The sequence below is a fragment of the Corticium candelabrum genome, chromosome 20 (genome assembly GCF_963422355.1).
Source record: "Corticium candelabrum chromosome 20, ooCorCand1.1, whole genome shotgun sequence".
In the NCBI taxonomy this organism is placed as follows: Eukaryota; Metazoa; Porifera; class Homoscleromorpha; order Homosclerophorida; family Plakinidae; genus Corticium; species Corticium candelabrum.
The window spans coordinates 2715597-2740596 of record NC_085104.1 but is presented as its reverse complement, the minus strand read 5'-3'; the positions used below and the strand labels follow the sequence as shown (position 1 = coordinate 2740596).

General features: G+C 41.3%; 5 protein-coding genes across 5 annotated transcripts in view; 1 reads left to right on the top strand and 4 right to left on the bottom strand.

Moving 5' to 3' along the window:
• LOC134195464 (tetratricopeptide repeat protein 8-like) overlaps positions 1 to 7776 on the bottom strand; it is a 10561-nt gene extending 2785 nt beyond the window's left edge. Inside the window, exons 1-10 of the mRNA XM_062664485.1 lie at positions 7669 to 7776; positions 7475 to 7595; positions 7255 to 7315; positions 7083 to 7199; positions 6245 to 6287; positions 5977 to 6066; positions 4360 to 4404; positions 4077 to 4301; positions 116 to 175; positions 1 to 58 (exon numbers count right to left, since the gene is read on the bottom strand). The exon at positions 1 to 58 is cut by the window's left edge and continues 82 nt beyond it. Coding sequence (XP_062520469.1) covers positions 1 to 58; positions 116 to 175; positions 4077 to 4301; positions 4360 to 4404; positions 5977 to 6066; positions 6245 to 6287; positions 7083 to 7199; positions 7255 to 7315; positions 7475 to 7595; positions 7669 to 7770 — 922 coding nt within the window. The 5' untranslated portion in view covers positions 7771 to 7776. The remainder of the gene's footprint in view (positions 59 to 115; positions 176 to 4076; positions 4302 to 4359; positions 4405 to 5976; positions 6067 to 6244; positions 6288 to 7082; positions 7200 to 7254; positions 7316 to 7474; positions 7596 to 7668) is intronic.
• Positions 7777 to 8020: 244 nt separating this feature from the next.
• LOC134195504 (heparan-alpha-glucosaminide N-acetyltransferase-like) lies at positions 8021 to 10047 on the top strand. The gene has a single exon (XM_062664532.1). It carries the CDS (start codon positions 8083 to 8085, stop codon positions 9889 to 9891), a length of 1809 nt encoding a protein of 602 aa, XP_062520516.1. The 5' UTR covers positions 8021 to 8082; the 3' UTR covers positions 9892 to 10047.
• Positions 10048 to 10410: 363 nt separating this feature from the next.
• Positions 10411 to 21079, bottom strand: LOC134195354 (proteasome subunit alpha type-1-like). The gene is made up of 14 exons (XM_062664371.1): positions 20985 to 21079; positions 20872 to 20922; positions 20756 to 20800; positions 18349 to 18405; positions 18178 to 18281; positions 13264 to 13352; positions 13134 to 13204; positions 12870 to 12953; positions 12642 to 12687; positions 12507 to 12586; positions 12376 to 12447; positions 12168 to 12215; positions 10622 to 10672; positions 10411 to 10556 (listed from the first exon to the last, which is right to left on the bottom strand). The coding sequence occupies exons 1-14, from the start codon at positions 20985 to 20987 to the stop codon at positions 10494 to 10496; spliced, it is 864 nt and encodes a 287-aa protein (XP_062520355.1). The 5' UTR covers positions 20988 to 21079; the 3' UTR covers positions 10411 to 10493.
• A 210-nt stretch (positions 21080 to 21289) lies between these two features.
• Positions 21290 to 25000, bottom strand: part of LOC134195843 (nuclear pore complex protein Nup107-like) — a 27382-nt gene continuing 23671 nt past the window's right edge. Inside the window, exons 37-38 of the mRNA XM_062664929.1 lie at positions 21828 to 21878; positions 21290 to 21767 (exon numbers count right to left, since the gene is read on the bottom strand). Of these exons, the coding sequence (XP_062520913.1) occupies positions 21663 to 21767; positions 21828 to 21878 (156 nt within the window). The 3' untranslated portion in view covers positions 21290 to 21662. The remainder of the gene's footprint in view (positions 21768 to 21827; positions 21879 to 25000) is intronic.
• Positions 22411 to 23294, bottom strand: LOC134195943 (uncharacterized). The gene has a single exon (XM_062665032.1). The coding sequence runs from the start codon at positions 23110 to 23112 to the stop codon at positions 22645 to 22647; it is 468 nt and encodes a 155-aa protein (XP_062521016.1). The 5' UTR covers positions 23113 to 23294; the 3' UTR covers positions 22411 to 22644.

Below are 25000 nucleotides of genomic sequence, written 5' to 3'. Positions count from 1 at the left end.
TGTCGTACTTCAGCACTTCTTTGTATTTTTCAACCGACGTGTCTGTTTCACCAACACCCTAGAGGAGAATGAACGTTACCCTGACAGTCCTGACAACATGAAAAAATGCAAAGACCTCATGAATTCGAGCAAGCCTTGTGAGCAACGAGACCTCCCCTGGAAATCTTTCCAAGCCCTAGTAATACAGAATAAGCTTTCAAGATCAAGTAGTTGTTCAAATGGAAAGCAGAGTGATCAAACTATCATATGGATAAAGAACTAAAATGGAGATACATAAATAGACAAACAAACTAACAAACAAACAGACAAACAAACTAACAAACAAACAGACAAACAAACAGACAAACAAACAAATAGACAAACAATTATATCAGGCAGACAAACAGGCCAACAGACCAATGCACAAAAGACAGACCAACAGACAAGCAAACAAATAGACAGACAGACACACAGACAAAAACAAATTGTCACCAACATACAAACAGACAAACAGGTAGGCAAATGTACAGACATACAAACAGACACACAAATGAAAGCTACAGAACCACAGACATGCAAGCAGACATATGGACAAACAAATAGACAGGCAGACAAACCGACAAACAAACAAATCGTAACAGACTGATAGACAAACATGCAGACAAACAATTGGACAACAGAAAGACAGACACACAGACAACAAATCATCACAGACAAACAAACAAACAAGTACCTGGACAGACATACAAATACACAACCAAATAAACAAACAGACCAACAGGCAAACAGACAAAAGGACAAACAAATTAAATAGACACTCACAGACAGACAGACAGACAGACAGACAGACAGACAGACAGAAACCAAGTGTGAAGTTTTCAGTCCCAATGTTACTCATCTCACTGGCTTTGACAGAATTTCTGTGAGTCATGATGGTTCGATTTTTCTGGGTATACTAGTTGGCACATCTAGCTTCGTGTCTACGTGTGTTAATAAGACTGCACATTCAGGGGACCAACTTTGCAACCAAATCGAGAAATTAGAAGATCAGCAAAGTTCAATGCTACTTCTAAGACATTGTCATACTCCTAGACTTGATCATTTGGCTAGATCTGTGAAGCCTACCTTGCTATCTGAAGCTGCGTCCATCCAAGATTTTCAATCTCAAAAAACATTTGTTCATCTTCTTGGTGAAACATTTGTGAATGATCAGGTCTGGAAACAGACATGTCTCTCTATTCGTATGGGTGGGTTTGGTCTAACCCCACTATCTTCCATCGCTGGTCCTGCTTTTGTTGCTTCGTGGTCCCATACCATATCTGAGCTACCATCTTGTTTCCCACATCTAAAAGCCATCATGGACAAATTCACTTGTGATGCATCTAGCCCCGTTGGACATGCTTTTCAATCATACCTTCCAACCAACAAGAAGATCTCAGATTACAAAGGAATTAAAAAGCTACAACATCAATTGTCCATTTCTAATTTCAAAGATTTCCAGCACTTGGTTGATGCAGCTCCAACTGCAAGAGATGAAGCAAGGTTTCATTCCCTTCAAGGAAAGAGCACAGGCACATGGTTGCATGCACTACCAACTTCATACGGATTCACACTCAACCCTTGCGAATTTTGCTTGACGTGCCGTGTGAGATTGGGTCTGCCTATCACCATTTCAAAATGGGTAGTCTTGTAATTGCAATGCATCACTAGAGGACAGTGAATACCACTTACTTACCTGAAAGACAGGGGGAGGCCCTATTTGGTCCCATGAGTCTATTGCTGGAGTGGTCGGAGTGCCTTAGAAGTCTACGAATTCACCATTGTCGTGAGCCAAGAAACAGATATACTAACTCTGAATGTAGACCTGACATTATCATGTTTGATGCTGAGTCGGGTGCTAATATTGATCTTGACATCTCGTTGGCACACCCTTGGAGCTCAGATGTTTTCCCAAGCTCTTCTGAGGCAACAGGGGTTGCAGCTAATTGAAGAGAAACCAGAAAGATGGCCAAGTACGAACAACACAAACTCCCTGGAGGCTCATTAGTCAAAGTTGTTCCACTGGTTATGGAACATTTTGGATCATGGGGAGAAGAGGCTAGAAATTTTTTGCAGAAACTGGCAGCCTTTTCATCAAATGAAGCAGGAAGACCTAATGCTGCGGAATTTTTAGACTTTTGGAGAAAAAGATTCTCCGTACAATTACAGAAGTGTAATGTTAAAGTCATAGCTAAGAAACTTAGCATGTTGTGCGGTGGGTCTGAGAGACCTGACTCTCTCAGAACCCAATTTTTTCCTCATTAGTCTTAGTTATATATAAGTGTTTTAGTTTGCTGTAATGTTAGCTTTCAATGAACATTAGTCTAGTTGTATTACTGTAGTTCTTTGCAGAATTGTATCATAGTTTGATGTAAGAAATAAATGACAGACAGACAGACAGACAGACAGACAGACAGACAGACAGACAGACAGACAGACAGACAAACAGACAGACAGACAAAAAACAGACAAGCAGACAGACGGACAGACATATAACAGACAATCAAATGGACAAACAGACCAACAGACAGGCAAATAGACAGATGGACAACAAATAGGCAGACAGACAAACAGACAGACAGACAGACAGACAGACAGACAGACAAACTGATAAACAATTATAACAGGCAGACAAACAGATCGTAACACATAGACAAACAGACAGACAAACAAATGAACAAACAGACACACAGACAAACAAATTGTCACAGACATACAAACAAACAGACAAACAGACAAATGGACAAACAGACCAACAGACAAGCACAGGTAGATGGACAAACTAATAGACATACAAACAGACAGACAGGCAGGCAGACAAACAGACAGATAGACACACAGACAGACAAATACACAGACAAACAGACAGAATGACAGACAAACAAATCATAACAGGCAGACAGACAAACAGAGAGACAGACCAATGGACAAACAGACAGACAGACACACAGACCAATAAATCATCAAACAGACGAACAGACAGATGGACAGACAAATAGATAAACAGACAGACAGACAGACAGACAAACAGACAGACAGACAGACAAACAGACCAATGGACAAACAGACAGACAGACAAACAGACAGGCAACAGACAGATGAACAGACAAATAGACAAATGAACAGACAGATAATTTATTCTCATACAGATTCTACTTGTACATATGCTAGAATTTTCTAAATACAAATCAGTCCTTGCAAACAACAAAGTCATTAGCTAATGGACTTGACTTTGAATGTCAAAATCAAATAATCTATCTAAATCACCATGATTAGGTGACAGTTTTGAAAGTTTTCTCAGGATAACTTTGGCATTGCATCTTTGCAGAATTGTAGAAAATTTTTTTCTCTGATATGACATAAACATGGAAGCATTAAAATTGACTTCTGGATTTGCTGATTGTTGTGCCAAAGGTGGAAAAAATTCTCTGCCTTTGTGCCCCACCTTCCAAAATGTTTTATCACAAGAGGAACACATCTTGCTACATATGTGCGTTTCTTGCTCACAAAAACTGCGACAGTGTCGCCTCCACCAGGATCGAACCTTCAACACTCATCGCGGAATACAAGATCCCAGATGTCATCACTAACGCTCTACCATCTGCTCCACCCTGCCACACACACACAGAGACAGACAGACAGACAGACACACACACACACACACACACACACACACACACACACACACACACACACACACACACACACACACACTTCATACACACGGAACAAGCTCTTCTGAATATTTTTCATTTTCTTTTCTTCTCTTGTCGTGGCAGCATGACCATTTTCCTTGCTGGCCCTCCAAATAATGTCCTGACTCCATGGATGAGCCAGGGACACAGCAATATCCAAATTCTGTCCATGGACAAACAAACACACAGACAGATAGACAGACAGACAGACAGACACATACATAACACACACACACACACACACACACACACACACACACACACACACACACACACACACACACACACACACACACACAATCAAAAATCAGAATTACTGACAAGTCATAAAAGACGCACTCAATAACAGCACACTCATCTCACCTTCGTGAAACACTCTATCGCCTTCAACGGCTCATCCAAGCGCACATACACTTTACACAAGTGCAAAAACGTATCAACCATCTCTTGCTGTTTCAGTGCCGACTTCAGCTGCTGCTCGGCCTCTCGAAACATGCCCAAACGAAAGTAACATTTGCCGAGCTGCACTTTCCACCACCAGTCCTTGTACTCACAAGCTTCAGTAGCTTTAGCTGCAAGCTCCAATGCCTACAAAAAATTGTTAATTAACAATTTATTGACACAACGGTGTCACACATTGTCTTACATTCCTAACATCGTTCTCCTTGTGAAATATGTACTCAAACAGAGCCTAACAAAACAGAGTCAATAACATGTCTCAATTAATTAAGTTGACTCTGTCTTCCCAATGAAGACGAAGACATTGCAAACAGCTCAACTCGTAAAGTAAAAGTCTGGAGGGAAAGAGGTCACATAGAGAGTCAGTGAGGCATAATCCTGGCTGTGCAAACAACCCCTGCCCAGATCCAGATGAGAGATTCAGGGAGTTACAACCCCCTCTTTTCAAATAGGCATGGTTCACCACTGATAAAAAGGGAGTGCGTAGACTTGCACCCAAACGTGTAGTGGGAATTTGAATATGATGCCTGCTGCCCTTGTGCACGTCATCTGATCAGATAGCACAACACGTTCTGATTTTGCTACCACAGATTGGCTCTTTGAACATTCTAGACTGACTATCTCAAGACTATGCATACTAACAGCACAGTGGACCAGTGGCGTAGCCATATAGGGAGCCTGGTACAGGCACACGCCCCATAATTTCAGTCAAAACGTGTTTGGGATGTTACTAACATACTTGACATAGAGCGTGTTCACACCAACATCTGGACTAACTATGATTAGGACAACACACTGCCAACTATGATTAGTAAGTCACATGAGCACGTGAGAGTCATTAGCCTCAACAGTTTTCATCCGTCATATCCGGCAAGGATTCGCATGAACTGTCTTGACAAATCCACTGCTTTAGGTTTTGAAGAGGGAAACATTTAGTTTGCTTTCTCTGGCAGCTCCTTCAGGGACGGCCGGAAGTTGTCACAGACACACAGTACACACCTGCATGCGCTTCCTAATACATTGCCATGCTGTTGCTGCGTTTGTACATTTAAACATACAACACCACATCAGAAACATCGGCGGCATGCTCCTCTTGTATACTACCTCACGTGCCAAAGTCACGTGCAACCACTAACGCCACTATGCAGTGGTAATGCTACTCTCTACTTCGTTAGAACGGCATTACACTAATTATGACTAGGCCTGGTGTGAACATGCTCATAGTCTTGTCACAAGGAATAGATCTAGATCATGACACTTTTGCAGACCTAGGCAATGCCAGAAAGGTAAAGCCTAGAAGCAGTCAGATGCATGTGTAGTCGAGCATTCAATATATAGGTAATAAATATTGCAACTGTATGGGTGGTAGCTGAGCTGGTTCAATGCTGGTGGAAGTGAAGGCACTTCTAGGGAGCAGATTCTGCTGCAAATGTCATTCACCACGGTGACATACTTCGCTAGCTAGGTGTCCCCTCTGTCTTCAGAGCTTGGCTACACCACTGACCGGACATAATGGCAGGATCAATACTACTGGTTATATATATATATATATATATATATATATATATATATATATAGATATAGATATATCTGGATCTGGGCCTGCAGCTCCAGCACAGCAGCCACCTTTGACTCATGTTTCCCTTTTCTGTATCAGGTGGTTGTGTTGGCTCTGAAATTAAGCTATACCATACATGTGCATGCTAAATGTACAATACATGCAGTCAGCTACATCCACCATGTATGCTTGATTTGTCCTCAATTGCAATTACCATTAATTAATGTTATAGCGTTGAGTTCTCACCTTAGACAGATTAGGTCTTCGAGCATACTTCACAAGGTTGAGCTTCGACACGTTGATGAAAGGTCCATCTGGTTCGGACAACATCGATGCCTGTAAAGTATCAATGGAGATTCGTATCTCACTCAACATGCAAGAATGCTGTGTGTGTGTGGTGTGTGTGTGTGTGTGTGTGTGTGTGTGTGTGTGTGTGTGTGTGTGTGTGTGTGTGTGTGTGTGTGTGTGTGTGTGTGTGTGTGTGTGTGTGTGTGTGTGTGTGTGTGTGTTATACCGTTCCGAGCCTCACGTGACGACCTGATGCGCTGGTGACTGGTCTAAAGAACAATCTTTATCAAGTCACTCACAAACAACAAACATCCCAGCTATGAGAAACAGTGTCTGCTTCTCTTGTCCCTGCCCTAGAGTTTGTTGGTGATGAAATGCAAATATACAAGCAAGATTTGTAGCAGTGTCTTTGATAAAATAGTTGTCTGTCTGTCTGTCTGTCTCACCATCTGCCTGTCTTTTTGTCTGTCTTTCCATCCATCTGTCTGTCTGTCCATGCATCCGTCTGTCTGTCTGTCTGTCTGTCCATCCATCTGTCTGTCTATCCTTCTGTCTGCCTGTCTTGTCTGTCTGTCCATGCATCCATCTGTCTGTCTATCCATCTGTCTGTCTGTATGTTTGTCTGTCTGTATGTTAGTCTGTCCATCCGTCTGTCTGTCTGTTTGTCTATTGTTTGTCCATTTAGCCATCTGTATGTCTGTCTGTCTTTATGTCCATGCATCCGTCTGTCTGTCTGTCCATCCGTCTGTCAGTCTATCCATCTGTCTGTCCATCCATTCGTCTGTTTCTCCATATGTCTGTCTGTCTGTCTGTTGTTTGTCCATCCATCCATCTGTCTGTCCATCTGTCTGTCCATCTGCCTGTCCATCCATCTGTCTGTCTGTCTATTGGCTACAACACGTTTGCTTACAAACAGATTGTCAGTGAGGTATTAGCATCACTCAAACTGTTCTTCCCCACATGCCAACTTATAGCTATATCACATTTGCATTATATAAGTTGTCCACTTGAACAGATCAAAAGGTACAATTTTATTTATTTCCTCATCTCTCAACTTGATTCACCTTGCAGTCCTCGCAGTCCTCGCCGTTCTTATTGCCTGCTCCATAGTACCCGGTCTAGCCGATTGAGTACCCGGACGAACAAACCCACTCAATGGCCGTCCGGACTGAGACAAGGGCCTACACAACATAATTCACGTTGCCATAGCAACACGTATACACCCAACTCACACACCTGACTCCTTGACTTGGCATCCCTTGACTAGTACCAACCCTTCGAAGAGACGTCCCAGGACCTGGCCAAATATAATCAATAGAAGTTTGAAAAAATTCAATTCGCTAATAGAAATATATACATCTATTTGTATATACCTATTTGCATACATTTGTATATACACATTACATATGCATACATGTGTGTATATACTGTACGGTATGTACATATGTAAACATACGGGATACTTGAGCTATGGCATTGTCGTCCAGTAGCATCTCAGCGAGACCTTCCTCGTCCATATCCACCTCGTCCACGTACACTTGCTCCGTCAAAGCTCTAGTTTTCAAAAACCACGCCGCCTATTCGAAAGGAGTAAGCCAGTTAGCTAAGTCAACAGTCGTCTCTCTCTCTCTCTTCTCACACGGCGCTCACTTGGTCGTAAGGATATTTTTCTAAAAGTTGGCTACATACGTCTACGCACTCATCGAATCGACGCCGCCTGAATAGACTGTGAGCAGCAAACAAGGGATCCATTTTGTGAGACAATCCGGGATATCTCATCACCACGCAACCAATCACGTGACCAATTTAAAACTATTTAATTACAGAACTGATTTAGAAGACTTTAGACGACGGGAATAAACTTAGTTGTTTAAACAAAACGCGCTTACCAATTTTAGCTAGTGCTAGTGGAACAAGATAAAAGGCGAACGCGCGAGCGCAGACCCTCCTTACTCAAGTGCACGTGACCCAAGCCATTGTGTATTATCCGGGCTACCGCTCAACGGTGATGGTTGATTGAAAACGGAAACCAGTAAGTGAACATTGTTTCATTTGCGGAATCCCATGTTTGTTCTGTTTCTCACTTTCAACCTCCTACTACTACTATTAATATTCGGTGCAAGCGAGGCCGAGCTGGCCGTCAACGAGGCTCATTTCTGTCTCACAAACGATGCAGACTTCGACGTCGACGTCTACGTGACGTACGCCAACTGCCACAACTGCCGCCCGCGCTTTCTCGCCTCATCCGCAACGAACGAGAGCAACTGTACCGCCAATATTTCGACCTCCTTCGACTTTCGGTTGTCTGTCATGCGCACTGATGTCGGCGAGTTTCTGACAGGAAACTGTAGCAACGCCAGTCTGCCGCACCGTGCCGTCAGTCACAGTTGGTGCAACGTCACAGTGAGAGATGCACAGACCTGTGACGTCACGCATTCAACAAATGAGTGGCCGACTTATCTCCCACTTGTTATCTCCATTGGTATTCTCCTGCTATTTGGTGTCTTCTGGGTCGTATTTACGCAATTTTTGTATGATCGATTGCAGAAGACGTTGGCATGGCGATGGGTGTTTGGCAATGGAGCCACTTCTGTGATCAACGATACTAGTCAGTTGGATTACGATACGGACGAAGAACGACAGGCTAGGATCGAAACGAGAAACCACCATTTGATCCTCGGACCCGATATGTCGGTGAAACGACGTCGGCTTGCTTCGCTCGATGCATTCCGAGGAATATCATTGATATTAATGATTTTTGTTAACTACGGAGGCGGAGGGTACTGGTTCTTTGAGCATAGCACGTGGAATGGGCTTACAGTTGCCGATCTCGTTTTTCCCTGGTTCATCTTTATTCTCGGTACATCGGCTGCCATATCGCTCAACCTGTTGGATCAACGGGATATCAGTCGACGTCGAACGTTTCTCAAAGTCGTTCGTCGATTCGTCATACTGTTTGGCCTCGGACTGCTGCTCAATAAATCGATGGATCTATCGACGTATCGTGTGATGGGCGTGCTCCAACGGCTCGCCATTTGTTACCTCGTCATCTGTCTCCTTCATCTGATCTTTGCTCCACGAGCGAGATACGACGTCTTGGATCAAGATCGATTGACGTCGGTTCGTGACATCACCGGCCACCTTATGGAGTGGATCACGATCGTAGCCATCGTGACGCTCCACACTCTGGTTACGTTTTTCATTCGAAAGAAAGAATGTCCGCCAGGTTATCTCAATGCCGGTGGCAAGTTGGGAGATTTCGGAGACCATGGCAATTGTACAGGTGGTGCGGCTGGATATATTGATGATATTATACTGACAAAGTCCCATATGTTTCAACACCCAACGTGTAAGGAGACGTATCTCACCGGCCCCTTTGAGCCCGAAGGCATCCTCAGCACTCTTCCCGCCATAGTGACCGCGTTCCTCGGTATGCATGCCGGACGTATCCTCATCGTGTATCGTTCAGAGTCTGCTCGGCTTACAAGATGGCTGCTGCATTGTGTTGTATGGGGAAGTATTGCTATCGGTCTCTGTGAGGGGAAACAAGATGGAGGCATCATTCCGATCAATAAGAATCTCTGGTCGTTGTCGTATTCTCTCGCCATGTCCGCGTCAGCGTTCCTCCTTCTCTCCGCGTTCTATTTCAGTATTGACGTACGAAAGTGGTGGAACGGATCCCCATTTATCTACCCTGGACGAAACTCGATTCTCGTCTACGTCGGACATGAAATCGTTTTCGGTTGGTTTCCATTCGGTTGGTCGTCGGATGAGACGCACGCGAACTTGATGGCGAGGAACCTGACGGGGACAGCTCTGTGGGTTGTGATTTCTTACTATCTGTACACAATCAAGTTTTTTCTTAAAATATAAAAGCGATGTCAAGTTACAGGAGAATTTCTTGTTGCACATGGTGTATAATACAAGCAAACATACACATGATCACACTAACTAACAAGTGCAAGTAGAGTATAGAAACACACAAACAGATGTAGAGATGGCCACGCAAACAAACACAGATACAGTGTACAAACACACCAACAGACATACAAATGGCCACACTAACAAACAAACACAAATTTAGTATATAAAGCTCAAATTCTCCCTCCCTCCCTCCCTCCACACACACACACACACACACACACACACACACACACACACACACACACACACACACACACACACACACACACACACACACACACACACACACACACTTCGCCAAGACAATAAAACATGCCAATAACATGCTGCGAACATGCCATTCATAGCTGCTCGACCTCATCCCAAACTCTCATGACCTCAATGTGTCCAGATGCCACTCCCACATGCTAGAAACCGTTGTACATATGAAAACCAACACAATGAGATCAGAAATGCATGGGGACAGGGTCAGCCTGTTAGATAGCATATGTTAATCTTTGCGAAGAAAAATGTCAGTAGCCGTCTAGCAACATAAAATCTAATCATCTCGACTACTGAAGAACGTCCATCTGGTCGGCAGCCGCAGGCTCGTCCTCTCCCTCTGCCATATGCATCTATGCATCATCGTAATGATATCGCTACACGTGGTACTGTAACTGTGATATCAGTACATGCGTACCTCTTCGGTTGGTGCCGTATCGACAGACTCGGCTACTGCGTCAGCATCAGCCTGTAAGAGCAAGAGCAACCTCGATGTCAGACAAAGTTATGATTTGCAATTTGATATATAATGTAATACAATCAGTATGTCAGTCAGTGGCACTTGTGACCTGGTAGCTGTGACAGATAAGCATACAGATATGTATTTGTCTGTCTGTCTGTCTCAAAAAATTTATTTCAAACATACATCTATTATACAATGGCAGCAAGGTAACTATGTAAAGTTCCGCAGCTACGAGAGTTCACTAGAACTACATTTCAAAAAACAAACATCTAACACTTAAAGAGAACAATGCAAACTGTCTGTCTGTCTGTCTGTCTGTCTATGTCTTTCTGTTTGTCTGCCTATCAACACATATTTCAAACATCAAACTACAATACATATCAGCAAACAGCAAAAAAGGAAAGGTTGCAAGCTACATGAAAATACACGTGTACACATAGCAGCTAAAAATTATGCTACTATCTGTCTTTCTGTCTTTGTCTTCCTGTCTATCTGTCTGTCTGTCTATCTGTCTGTGTGTCTGTCAATCACATATATTTGAACTTTTATCTATGATACATTTCACAATGCAGAGTACTATGTACTGTCTAACTACTAGTAGTGTTCACAACTAAACTAATCTGTCTGTCAATTTCATTGATTGAAACACAAACTCTAAGCTAATTTCTAACACTAAATGCAAACAAGCTACTGAGTTCAGCGTTAGTTTAATGCAAGCTGCTTCGATAATCTCTATCGTATATGTTCTCATCTACTTCTCCAGGGAAGACACGAGTCAGCTTGTGGAGGATGACTTTAGCGTTACATCATTGTAAGATTATTGAGAATTCACCCCCCCCCCCCAACCTCTAAAGTCAGCTTCAATTGTATAGCCTTCAATGTTTCTTGATCTTCTGGCTAGTTTGTTTAAATAGTTGGTAGCTTCTGATCCCCAAGTTCCAAAATGTTCAAATACCAGAGGAGTGAAATTGAGGTTTGATGTATTGTCGGAAAGTTGTTGTTTATGGTATTTGATCATCTTCCCTTCCTCACTTCTTGCTGCAGCAAAACCTTCCTCTAAAGCTGCCTGCTTTAAAATGTCTTGGCTGAAAGGATGAGGCATGGCTACATCAAGGTCATAGCTACACCCAGAGTCGTCTGTCTGTCTCTGCCTTTCTGCCTGTCTGCCAATCACATTTATTTGAACATTTATCTAGCATACATTTCCGTAATGCAACTACGATCAGTGGTCATGAACTACTAGTAAACTAAACTCAAACAAAACTTGAAGAAACTAATAACTCTAAAACTCTATATTACATGCAAAGCCCTCAGCGTCTGTCTGTCTTTCTGTCAATCAGCCTGTCTCTGTCTGTCTGTTTGTGACAATGTCTGTCTTTCTGTCTGTCTGTCTGTCCATATGTCTGTCTGTCTAAACTTCCTCTCTTCTTTTATGATCATCTCTATCTATAAATGGTTTCCACAGCATAAAGACATGCAATAGTGTCCTGCATGAAAATACCATTTCCTCTGCAGTGTGTTCTCTTTCCTTCTCCTCCAAAGTAGATAACTGTAAGTGAGTCAAGAATAATCCACATGAGTATGAAAATACACTCGTTCACACACACACACACACACACACACACACACACACACACACACACACACACACACACACACACACACACACACACACACACACACACACACACACACAACCAAACTGATACATGTGGCTCAACAGCATCATCATCCAGTACAGTGAAATCATCATCTTTTCCTACATAACCTATTGAACAATTCTACAAGAATCATTAGGTCAAAGTTATCACAACAAACCAACTGATTTCACACACAATACCTTTGTAGATAACTCTGTCTCACTTGGTAACGTCTCACGTAAAGCTCTGAGTCCGTGATGAATCAACTGCTCCAGTGTGCCTACAAACTCTCATCATTCACAAATACAAAGTAATAGAGCTGAGTGTTGACATACAATCAGAAAATTCATGAAGTTTCCTTTCAAGGTACGTTCTTCCCGACTAGAAAATAATCACCAGATGTAAAGCCAGTAGCATAACTACCAGCAACGTGTGTGTGTGTGTGTGTGTGTGTGTGTGTGTGTGTGTGTGTGTGTGTGTGTGTGTGTGTGTGTGTGTGTTTGCCAAACAGATAGACGAACAAACTGCGAGTGAACAAGCAAACTGAAATTGATCAAGCAAACCTGGGACCTTGAACCAATGGCCATTGCCTTGCAGTCAAAGTAATTAGCAGAAGGGCATGTCTCATAGATATGAGGTCCACTCTCCTATTAAAACATATTCCAACATTACATTGCAGCACATGAACCTAATGTATGTACACACACACACACACACACACACACACACACACACACACACACACACACACACACACACACGCACGCGCACATGCACGCACGCACGCACGCACGCACACACACACACACACACACACACACACTTACATCATATCCAGCAACAAGCAGACCAACACCATACGGACGATGCCCATACACCTGAGTCTGATACTGCATTTCTATCTCACACAACAAATCACCAAATAACACAAAACATTTACAACAATCACACACGTACTGTTTCCAACAGCATCGACCAATCTAGACACCGGCAGTCGTCTGTTGTACGCATACTTTGAGTTGAGACACTCCGTCCTCATAAACTTACTACAACAAGATATACACCACAATCAACAAACATTCCAAGCTACAAACATTCATGCAACAAGCTACTATAAAACTTCATTACTACTAATAATTAACGCTGTATTTACACCATCGCTTCCACAGCTATGAACCTTCGGAAACCATGACAAAAGTTGTTGTAGCCCCCCTCCCCCCGTAGGTAGTCTGGCCTAACACACGCTACGAGAGCGTGTTCTAAGGATAGCGAGCTAAAACTTTAAAGATCAATCTTCCAGCATACTGGTATATATTACCTAATTTATTGCACAACGGGTTCTTGAATAAATTCCTTGTTTTACGACAATTACTGTAATAAGTGGCTACGCAATGACCTCAGGGCCGCGTAGCTATACAGCAATAAAGTCAAGATGCTCTAGTTTACTTTCGTTTTAACTATAAATATATTAGTTATTTAATCACTTATATTTTCAATACAACGTTTCGAGCAATCATTGACATTCGAAAGTACAGATATTTAAGATGGTTAGTTAAAGCAGACCTATACAGCTACAGGCCTCTGGTAAAGGTTTACTCTAGAAAAAAGTGGTCCGGCCATGCCAGACTGGCTCCTATGGCCCTAGTGAAGAATTATGAACCTAGATGGTATTATACATAGCGACTGTTGTTTTACGTGTCAGACCAGACCAACTAAATTTTCATGCTTGGATATTTGAACATGAACACTGGACAGACTGATAAAAATAAATCGGAAAGTAATGATCGGGTAACATGTTGAGCATGTACAGTTCATTGCACTGAATACCCTACTGCTCCTGATGTTTTTCAAGACTACCGTATTTGCCTGTAATAACGCCCATACTGAAATAATGCCCATGTGCAGCAGGTCAGAACTTCCTACCTGAACAAATGTCCATGCCTAAGTCTACGTCCACACCCGTGTGTTGCCCAGGATATGCATGCGCAAAATACACAAAATGGTGTCCGCAGAACATCCGTCTTGTGTGTGTGTATGTGTGAGTGTGTGTGTGTGTGTGTGTGTGTGTGTGTGTGTGTGTGTGTGTGTGTGTGTGTGTGTGTAAGTTTAATGAGCTGGTGTCAGTGTTGAGTGAACGTGCTTACTGCTAGACTCATGTCTTCGTTGCAATTACTGATACTGATGCTGTTGACGGGCTTCAGACCGACGACTCTGGTTTAATTTGCTGATGCTGTACGGAAACTAGTACCTGCACCTTTGCTCTTGCATGCAAATAAACATTTGTAGTATTTCTGTCTTCGAGTGTTTAGATGATGACTGGCCAAACGGCAGCACATTGCAACCATGTATATGCCCGAGACCAAAATATAACGCCCATGCCCTAGTATACGCCCAGAAAAAAGGCCTTTTCTATATGCCAGGAGGGGCTTTATTAACGGGTGAATACGGTAAGACTGCAAAACTACAAATCCCAATTTTTCGAGGTCTCGATGTGCAATATTATTCATTTTTCAATTTAATTATTTGTTTATTTACTGATTCAATTCTCTAAACATTTCTAGTTGACACCTTGAGCTGCACACTTCCTTCCATCTAGTGGCCATTTTTGATGATGATTCATGCACATGCGCAAAACCAAAAGCTCAGACAACCGACAATTTTCGAGACCAAATATTATTTTCTGTTTTCATATTATTTTTTGAAAAAAAATTTCCTAAAGATTATTACTCGGAAAACACTAGGAGCAGGTACAAACGTGAGATAACAAAATGGACACACACTAAACCAAAGATGATGATACCGAGCAGAATGTGGTAACAGTCGCTGGACGACATGCACTGTTAACACTTACGGAGTCATTGATACGTAGTTGTAGGGTGTACACATACAGTAGAACCTCCCTAGTCTGAACAGCCCCATGTCAAGCTATGTTCAAATGAGTGAAGCTGTTCGGATTATCAAACCAGACCTCTCAACTCTCACGATTCACGAGCATGTCTCACGATCTCGCAATATTTTTTCAACCAAGGCTGTGTCTCCACTTGTTGCCCTTTAAACATGTTTAACATTAAACATGTTTAAACTCTAAACATGTTTAGTAGACAGCGTCTCCACTTGTCCATTTATTCCGGGCTATTAAAAGAATTATCCGGGACTTTGTTGTACCGCACGAATTCGTTTCTTGTGCACCAGACAGTCGGAGATCGTCTTCTTGTCGTCTGAAGAACAATCACAGACACAAGTCTCTGTCTTCGCCAAAATGGCTCTCTCCTGACACTCTGCATCAGTCTAAGCACTCTCTGACATTGCCTAGTTTTGTCTTCTTCCAATAGTCTCCAAAGAAAGAGAAAGAACAGCGTGAAAGAACTAACATCCACCGTTTTGGAACACGCGTTTATATCACGTGACTGTTAAACCTAAACCACTTTCGTTAAACTACCTCTGAAACATGTTTAGCAAAAGCTGTTTAGGTTTAGAGTTAAACAGGTTTAACGCCAGTGGAGACGCATTATTCTTAAACATGTTTAGACTTAAACAGGTTGTAAACATGTTTAAGCCCTAGTGGAGATGCGCCCCAAGTCTCACGTCTGCCAGTCTTTTCACCCGACTAGCCTACCGTGAGACACTCTGACAGTCGTTTTGCACACACTCATTAGGTCCATCTTTCTGTACATACCGGATTCTTTAAACTAGACTCTATATACGGCTCTCCTTGCTTGTATCTGGGGTATCCTGCAGTAAAAGTAATTACATAACGTTTGGAAGTTTGAGGCAAAAAGCCTTTGCGCACACAAATGTACAATGAGGCCAACAATCTGTTCACCACGCCTACTTTGAATATGTTTAGGGCGTGGTCGTTTAAGAAGGACAGTCTCACGATTTAGTGCGAAAAAGTTGAGAGGTCTGTCAAAACAAGGAGCCTTGGAGGTCCAGACCTTGCCCCGGACACCGAGACCACTGGCACATTTACGTGTGTCTCTACATACGTACATCTCATGTTTGTGGTAAAGCACAGCTGCAACGACTACATATTTCTAAATAACGTGCCAGTCAGGATTTCAAATAGTCAGAGACAGGCATTGGCTGAAAACATGATTACCACTTCTGGTAATAACCCAGAAGCAGGGCGCCAAACGTAATTCGGATTAGTGAGGTTCTACTGTACTGTACAAGTCATTTTACAGCAAGCATAATATCATTGCACGTGCGCACATCAAATTTTATTGGTCAATCTCAAAACTGGACATTAAAACCAAGCATCAAAAATTTAGTTGGTCTGGCCTGACTTCAAAGGTGATAAATAGTCTGTAGAAGTCAAAAAACAGTAACGAGAGTTATTGCATATGCAAAGTTCTAGCGAGGCATGCTAAGGTGTAGCGGCCCGCTACGTCTTCAGAACTGCCCGCTACGCCTTCCACATACCCCTACGCATTCAGAGCTGACTGCTACACCTCCAATACTGGCTACACATGTAGTAGGTACTGTACGCTAAACCTGCACACGTGCAGTTATATATATATATATATATATATATATATATATATATATATATATATATATATATCTTTAGCATTGTATTGGTAATGAAAAACAGTTTAATTAATTTAAGAATGTAATCGATACGACATTATCAGTCTGCCACTCAGTGTGATTTGTAGAGACAACCTGTAATCATATTTCAGAATTTGCACAGACATGTTCATGCCACGCCCTCATGCCACGCCCACATGCCAGACTCATGTGCCACGCCCATACCCCTACACCTTCCCAAAAATCCTGGCTAGAACCCTGAATAATATGGGACATAAATATCGGTCACGGTTATGTTACGTAATGTTAGGTTCCCGTACAAATGTGGTAAACCAAGAAAGTGATTGATTTCGTGTTAGCAGTCGCAGACAGGTAAGTTCTGTTTTTTCTATTCCGACAAGACCTCGCAACCGTAAACATGAATTACACTTTTCTGGTAAGAAACTCTTTCGTTAACATTTAGTAGATCTGATTGGCTGTTCGTCCATCGTCTCTGGTTGCCATGCATGACAAATTACAAAATATACTGCTTGGTGATCAGACCGCATTGAGAGTGTGGCACATTCCTGAGTGTGACAGACATAGTCACACATCCACACATAGCCCACAGACAGATGGCTCATAGCTTTAACTACAAATTGCTGTGTGTGTGTGTGTGTGTGTGTGTGTGTGTGTGTGTGTGTGTGTGTGTGTGTGTGTGTGTGTGCGTGCGTGTGCATTTGTGTATGTATTCTTGTGTGTGTGTGTGTGTGTGTGTGTGTGTGTGTGTGTGTGTGTGTGTGTGTGTGTGTGTGTGTGTGTGGTGCAATAGCTTAATTGGTTAGAGAGTGCATTTGGAGAATGAAAACATCCGAGACCTTGCAGGATTACAGGTTCAAGTCACAGTGATGGCGAGTTATGGCATAATTTCCTTAAGCAAGAAACTTACACACAATTGCTTCACTCGACTCAGGAGTATAAATGAGTACCTGGTCATTGACTGGGGTGGACAAGACCGCTGGCTTGGCAGTAACATCATGCAGCAGACGGGTACGTGTGGGCCTTTGTGTCCAGTCCCAAAAGCTGCGCTGTAGTCAGTGCCCCTGGATGACTCTGGCCAAGCTCCAGGTGGATTGTAGCGCTGGCTCTAAGCCTCCACGTAGCACACGAAGGCCCTGTCTCTAGAGGCAGGGGAGCTATCTCCGCAACTAACCTTAAGGTTGATGTCATTCACGAATGACGTGGAGGGCTTGACATTTGTCCATTTTGTGTGTGTGTGTGTGTGTGTGTGTGTGTGTGTGTGTGTGTGTGTGTGTGTGTGTGTGTGTGTGTGTGTGTGTGTGCATGTACATAATTTCCAACCTCAACAATCGTCCATCAGACGAGAGACCCGCTAAAACGATTCCAATGTGATTGTCAATAAGATGAATTTTCTTCTGATACGCAGACAGCTCAGAAAACGACCTCTGTACAGTCAATTACAAATACCATTCAACACACTCACTTACACCCCATATAACAACTCAACCTTACTTTGACTGCCACAAGAACAGCATGTGTCTTTGACTTCAAACCTACAGCTGCTGAACCCTGAATGCAGAGTCACATGTTCAATAAAATACCAAATTAATTAATTAATATAATTAATGAAGACACATACTGGCTAATAGTTAAATAAATTAATAAATAAATTATAAATAATGTATATGCAATAAAATTTATTAATAAATTATAAATAATTTATATGCAATAAAATTAATAAATAAATTATAAATAATTTATATGCAATAAAATAAATAAATAAATAATAAATAATTTATATGCAATAAATTAATAAATAAATTATAAATAATTTATATGCAATAAAATAAATAAATAAACAATAAATAATTTATATGCAATAAATTAAAAATAAATTATAAATAATTTATATGCAATAAAATTAATAAATAAATTAAATAATTTATGCAATAAAATAATAAACACAATTTAGTAACTCTTGCAGACTGACAGTTAGTATTGTTTGTTGACGTCAGGTAATCAATTGATGGATGAATGAATGATAAACGTAATACGTAATACAATAAAAATTAGTTATTCCATGACTTCATAGTACAATGTTTAATAATTATTACTGTATTATGTATTTAATAATTAGTTGATTATTTATTTTATCATAGTAATAACTAGTAAATGAAGCTGTGTTTACACCGTCGCTTCACAGCTACAAGCGTATATATTTGCATCTAGATGCTTGTTGTGTGTGTGTGTGTGTGTGTGTGTGTGTGTGTGTGTGTGTGTGTTTGTGTGTGTGTGTGTGTGTGTGTGTGTGTGTGTGTGTGGGTGTGTGTGTGTGTGTGTCCGTCCGTCCGTCCGTCCGTCCATGTGCGTGTGTATTTATTGTAAATATTAATGTACATTTTATTAATTTTTGTCTATTTATTGTCATTATCATTATTTATTCATTAGCTTGTTGCTTGAATGTATAATTCTTTGAAAACACAAGGATGCGTCGATGTGAGTAAAGATAATTAAGTAAATATCATCAATGTCCCACACTACTCTTCGAATTCAGCACAAGTGACAGAAGTGACGTTGTGTGTGTGTGTGTGTGTGTGTGTGTGTGTGTGTGTGTGTGTGTGTGTGTGTGTGTGTTTATTGTAAATATCAATGTAAATTTTATTTTGTTTATTTATTGTCATTATCATTAATTAATCATTAGCTTAATTGTTGGTAGAAGATATACGGTAATTCTTTGAAACACATAGGCTCATTAATGTAATTAAAGATAATTAACTTAATACCATCAATGTCCCACACTACTTCGAATTTAGCACATTCATGATATCTGCGCAACTCTTGCACAAAGCAGGCTTGTTATCCACGTTATTTCTCAATTCTGCATGTATAGCGATCTTGCATTACTTGAAGTTCATAAATTAATTAACTATTGAGATGGACATCATTATCATTCTTTTATTGAATCGTCGCCATCTTTCGTTCCGCTATTTCGTTGTAGCTAGAGATCGATGTACGTCTCCTAGCTGCATAGAAAATACTTGAAGCGACATGCATGTACATCTAGCGACCGGATCCAGAAGAAAGCAGCGTACACAACGTTTCCTATGAATCTTTCTTGCAAGACGACGTCGATCGTTCATCATCAGTCCTACTTAGAGCATATTGCTCTCTTGATCGTGGATGACATGCTGGTGGTGCGCATGCAATGGTGCTTAGCTAGATGCATGGTCCCATGGGACCTTCGCTTGGCTTCTTGAAGAACGATGAATTCGTTTGTTTTGCGATTCTTTTGTAACAAGTAACAAACGCATACAACTATTACCTGATCTTTACTCTGCACTTCTCGGTTTGACGACAGTTTGACCGTAAAATGGAGGTTTACGACATCTCGGCTTTTCTGTCATAATGCGCGGGATTGTTACGTCACCCATTGTTGATGTGCCAAAGGTCTGCTGATTGGCTCTGCCAATTCCCGAGAGTGATTCACGCTGACAAGCTAGTATTACGTCACCTACGTTTCGCGTCCCAAAACGATTGCTGATTGGCTGAAAACTCCCCGAGCGTGACACACGCTTACAAACAAACATAGTTACAAACATAGATAGGTAGCGACATACCGACAGACAGACCGGAAGTCAATACAGCCCGTTTAGAGTGAGCTTCTCGCGAAGCAGTCCACCACTTATTGTGGTGTCCTTCTTTTGTGCTCGTAGCTTAATTAATAATTATATAAACAATAAATAAATATTAAACATTATAGTAAAATAAATAATTATAATTATTAAATATATAATACAATAAATTATTATTAAATATATAATACAATAAATAATTTATTATATAATAAAATTATTTATTTATATCAATTACTTACTTAACAGACAGTTTCTTCTATTTTTATCACACTACTCTACTCTACCTGTTTCACTGCTTCCTTGGCGTATTCAATTTGATGAATGCGACCCTTCCATTACATTACAACAGGTAAACACCAATTGAGAAGAGAATTTAACAATCTGCAGCTTGTCTGCTCACCTGGGGGCTCCACACACTAACATCATTGTCGTACTGATTTCGAAAAAGACTCTACAACCGATTAGAAAAGACACGACGATCAGAGAGAACTTCAACGTGCACGAAACGCTTACCATCCTGACGTCTAGTTATCGTTGTTGATATCAAACAGATTAGCAGCCTCGCATATCCGATGACGTTACGCGCATCAGTGTGTCATGCGTGTCATGCGCATGATGTTTATTGTTTGATTTACGGTTCGTATGCTACGATGACAGCAGCAAATATATGTGGACGTTAACCAATAACTTATATTTTCAATAAATTGTTTAAACATACGGGTATTTCAGACGCAGACTCGGGTACTGCTGAAACAAACTTGGTGTACATTGAACTGTACGTAGAATTCATTAATTATGAGATTGCTCGCTATTTAAACCATAAAAATGAAACTACTTTGATGACAACTTGGTAAAAGCCAAAAACATTAATAATTGTCACAGTTCAGCAACTCATTGAAGACCATAAAAGAAAAAAAAAAAAAGAGAAGAGAGAACCAGAAAAACTGATATTTATGCTCGGAAAGCGAAAAGAGAAAAACAGAAATAAGTGAGACGGATAGTAGATGAAATCACACAGTAACTTGTGGTCTACTATTCAGTACCCCGTATGTGACGTCACTGAAGGAAACGCATACAACACTAAGGAGCTTGTCATACAAGTTGAAGCAATCGATTAATTAAAATCATTACAAATTAGAATGAATCTAGTTAGCAGAAATATACCCTACTATGTCATGCAACAGCTGCTAGTCAAACCAAGCTGTAACCGAGAGGATCGACGTTGCCATCCAACATCTCTACGGATGAGTTATGCACCAACTGCAAAAACTTCTGCAGCTCGTCTTGTCGGAAAACCTGAAAACCAAAGCAGCTCTATTGTCTCCCAAAAAATGACTCGTAATCCAGGTGTCATACTTTGTATAATTGATACGACTCTGATGCAACAATATCGGCTAGTTGAACACACTGTAAGTAAGTCAAGTAATTAATACAACGTGAGATAAGATCCGGATCAATTTTTACTTTCAATGAATTGTGCATTAAAAGAATTCTAATTATATGTTTCTTGGAGACAAACTGAAATGCTCTGTCTCACAAGTGCTACATCGTGATGCATTGATGTTGATATCCCAAGTAGAACAAGTCAGTGTATTAGCTTCATACCAGACTCTCTCCTCACGCTGTCGGGCCTAGTTGTGTCAGGTTATGACGTGACAATAGCATTGTTGTGTCGTGTCATACGAGGCACAACAGTGCGGGGAGAGAGTCTGGTACGAGGTTATCAGTGAATATATTAAATTGGACAACACTCAGACATTGACAGAGAGAACTATAATTAATTGATTGATTACATACTAATTATATATAATTAATTAATACTAATTAATTGTCTACATACCAACTAATACATGAGTACATACTAGTTAGATGTAATTACATCCTAATTATATATAATCAATTAATTAATAATTAACTGTCTACATACCAGACTTTCACATTTGAAAATCAAAGGAGAGATTTGTCACTCTCCTGGATTGTTTAAGGAGAGTGATGTCACTCCGAGTCACACATCCAACGACAACAATTAAACGATCTACTAAATCTTTGGTGATTACGATTCTGATTACATAGACACAACTACTGCTACTTGTGCTACACTTTAGCAAATTACTACATGCAATAGGTTACCATGACTTATGCATAAATTAGATATAGCCATTCTAATCCGTGTTTATGTCAGAGGAGGGTCACAAGTTTCTACGTCAGAGTCACCCATTGTTACTGCCTCTGAATCAGATGGATTGGGATCGAGGTCCAAACGTGAGGTCTTGGAAGAAGGCTCCAGACTGTCATCATTGAAATCAAGAGTTTCCAGTCCAACACCCAATTTCATCTTCCTTCGACTCTTCATGTAGTTGTCGAGCGCCGTTTGAACAATCCCATGATGTTCTGTTTCAGTCCAAATCAGATGGTTTGCTATTGCTAGTCTTACCAAAGATCCAAGATGGTATGTGACAGTGTGTTTCGTCACAAAGTTGGTACCACTGACAAACTTGGAGCCATAACGTTTGCATTCCCTCTCAAAGGTAATCTCGCGTAATTTTCTCCCAATACTTAAAGCAGGTCTTACACCATACCTTGACAACCAGCTCGCGGCCGTCTTCTCTCCTAGTTTCAAAGCCAAAAGAATTGTTAACATTCCAATTCATGAAAGTAGCAAGTTTACGTTTGTGGCTCTTTCAGATCTGCCGAACATAGCAGTTCAAACATGGAAACAACGCTGCTGCAAATTCCTTCATGTTAAGTGTTGTAGATATCAAAACCCAGGCTTCGGAGACCAATTTGGCATTGTTGTTGTATACAGGAAACGACCATGACAGTTAGAGAGTCTAGTACAAAGCTCTAGTTGACCGCGAGCTGCAGATTTAGACATAAGTCGCCCTAATAACCTGAGGAGTGCTACAAAATGCACTCCAATTTTACAATTAAGAAGCGGAAAGGAGCATGAGTGTGATCACGCTCCTCAAAAACAAAGGTCTGACATACTAACTAATAAATGATTACATACTAATTATATATAATTAATTAATAATAATTAACTGTCTACATACTCATTAATTGTCTACATACTAACTATATATAATTTATGCCTATCATCCTCTCATGCACGGAAGGTGCCAGTCCTTTTGCAAATCCGTACGTCAGCTCGTGACATGCAGCGACATGTTCACGTCACAAAACTTGACCTAACATGATTAGAATGAGTGTGCATTGCCACGAGTCAGCAAGGCTAGTATGCAATAAGACAGCAGACCCAAACAAACAGATTAGATTCTTTGCAACTGTGTTACATGCAGTCTCACTCCAAGTCACTCGAGGCAATCTCTATAGTAGAGTTCTTTGAATTTGGATTTCAAACCCAGGTAACACCGTCATCCCATTCTCTTACGTTCTGAAGCAGTGGGAAAGCTACTCAGTAGGGACTGTGAAGAGAGCGGATGCTCCGTTCTCCACCTTACTGACTTCAATTGAAGTTGTTCAAGAATGTCCGACGTTCAGATGCAGCCTCACCATTCGACAGCAACGTGAGCAAGTGCACAACAGCGTTACGAGGGCAACTGTACATGTGCACATGTCTAGACTTCCTCACAAGGCAATTTTTGCAGCTTTGAGCAGCCTTGCTCTGTGAGTTGTTGAAACATCTCTACGCTACTAGACTAAAAGCAGTAGGAAATTACCAGTGAGGGTAACTGCAGCCTAAATCACAGCAGGTGCGTAAGTAAACCACCGTGTAAACTGTTAGCGATATGTTCACGCTATGGGGTGAGAACAACAAACTAGACATGTGTCCAGTCTAGCTAAAAGATTCCCATAACTCTAATTGCATCAAGTCACCGACCAATGGAAACAACGTAGTTAGGTCAAGTTTCATGACGTGAACGCCCCTCTTCCAACTTCTACAGTTCTGCTGCTACAGTAAAAAAAGCCAACTCTACCAAGTCTGCTGCTCATTGGAAGAGCACACCCTCTTCCAACTTCGGTAGAGGTTGGAAGAGGGCATGCTCTTCCAGACTCTTCTTGAAGAGACTGGAAGAGCCCAATCGAACGCGTGCCTAGTCTGGACCAGAACGGTACTAAAATGATTTGGGAAATAGCCTTCTAAGCCAATCAGCGTTTTAGATCCAAAAAGTTGGCTCTAAATTCTGATTGGTTTAGCAGTAATTGGTTATGCTAAGTGCACTAAGGTTGATTACACGCCTGTGCAATCCTCCTGGCGGCTAAGTGCGCACCAGAGGCACTAAGTGCCCGCAAGAGCCGTGAATGGAGACTCTGGTGCACGCACACAGCTTAGTTTTAGTTTCAGCTACAGTTCTTTAATCTTTTTAAGCTTGTGGTAACAGGACATGCACAGAAGCATCGTTAGACTATCACGTTTGACAACTGGTCAAGCGGTAGTGTCGCTAGTCGAGCAGTTGGACTAGCTAGCGTTCTGCCAGAATGGCAGAATCAAAGAGTCGTCGTTTCATGCCATCCACCAAGATATCACGCAAACACGGCAAACGTCTCGTCTTTGTTCATGAGATCTC

Excerpts from the sequence above, each read along its gene's own strand:
- LOC134195943 (XM_062665032.1), bottom strand. The coding sequence starts at position 23,112 with ATGTTAACAATTCTTTTGGCTTTGAAACTAGGAGAGAAGACGGCCGCG.
- LOC134195504 (XM_062664532.1), top strand. The coding sequence starts at position 8,083 with ATGTTTGTTCTGTTTCTCACTTTCAACCTCCTACTACTACTATTAATA.
- LOC134195354 (XM_062664371.1), bottom strand. Across the intron at positions 13,353-18,177 it reads TCTGATGGACGATTGTTGAG|TAAGTTTATGAGGACGGAGT; the intron begins GTTGGAAATTAT and ends ATCTTGTTGTAG. Across the intron at positions 12,688-12,869 it reads CCATTGGTTCAAGGTCCCAG|TCGGGAAGAACGTACCTTGA; the intron begins GTTTGCTTGATC and ends ATTATTTTCTAG.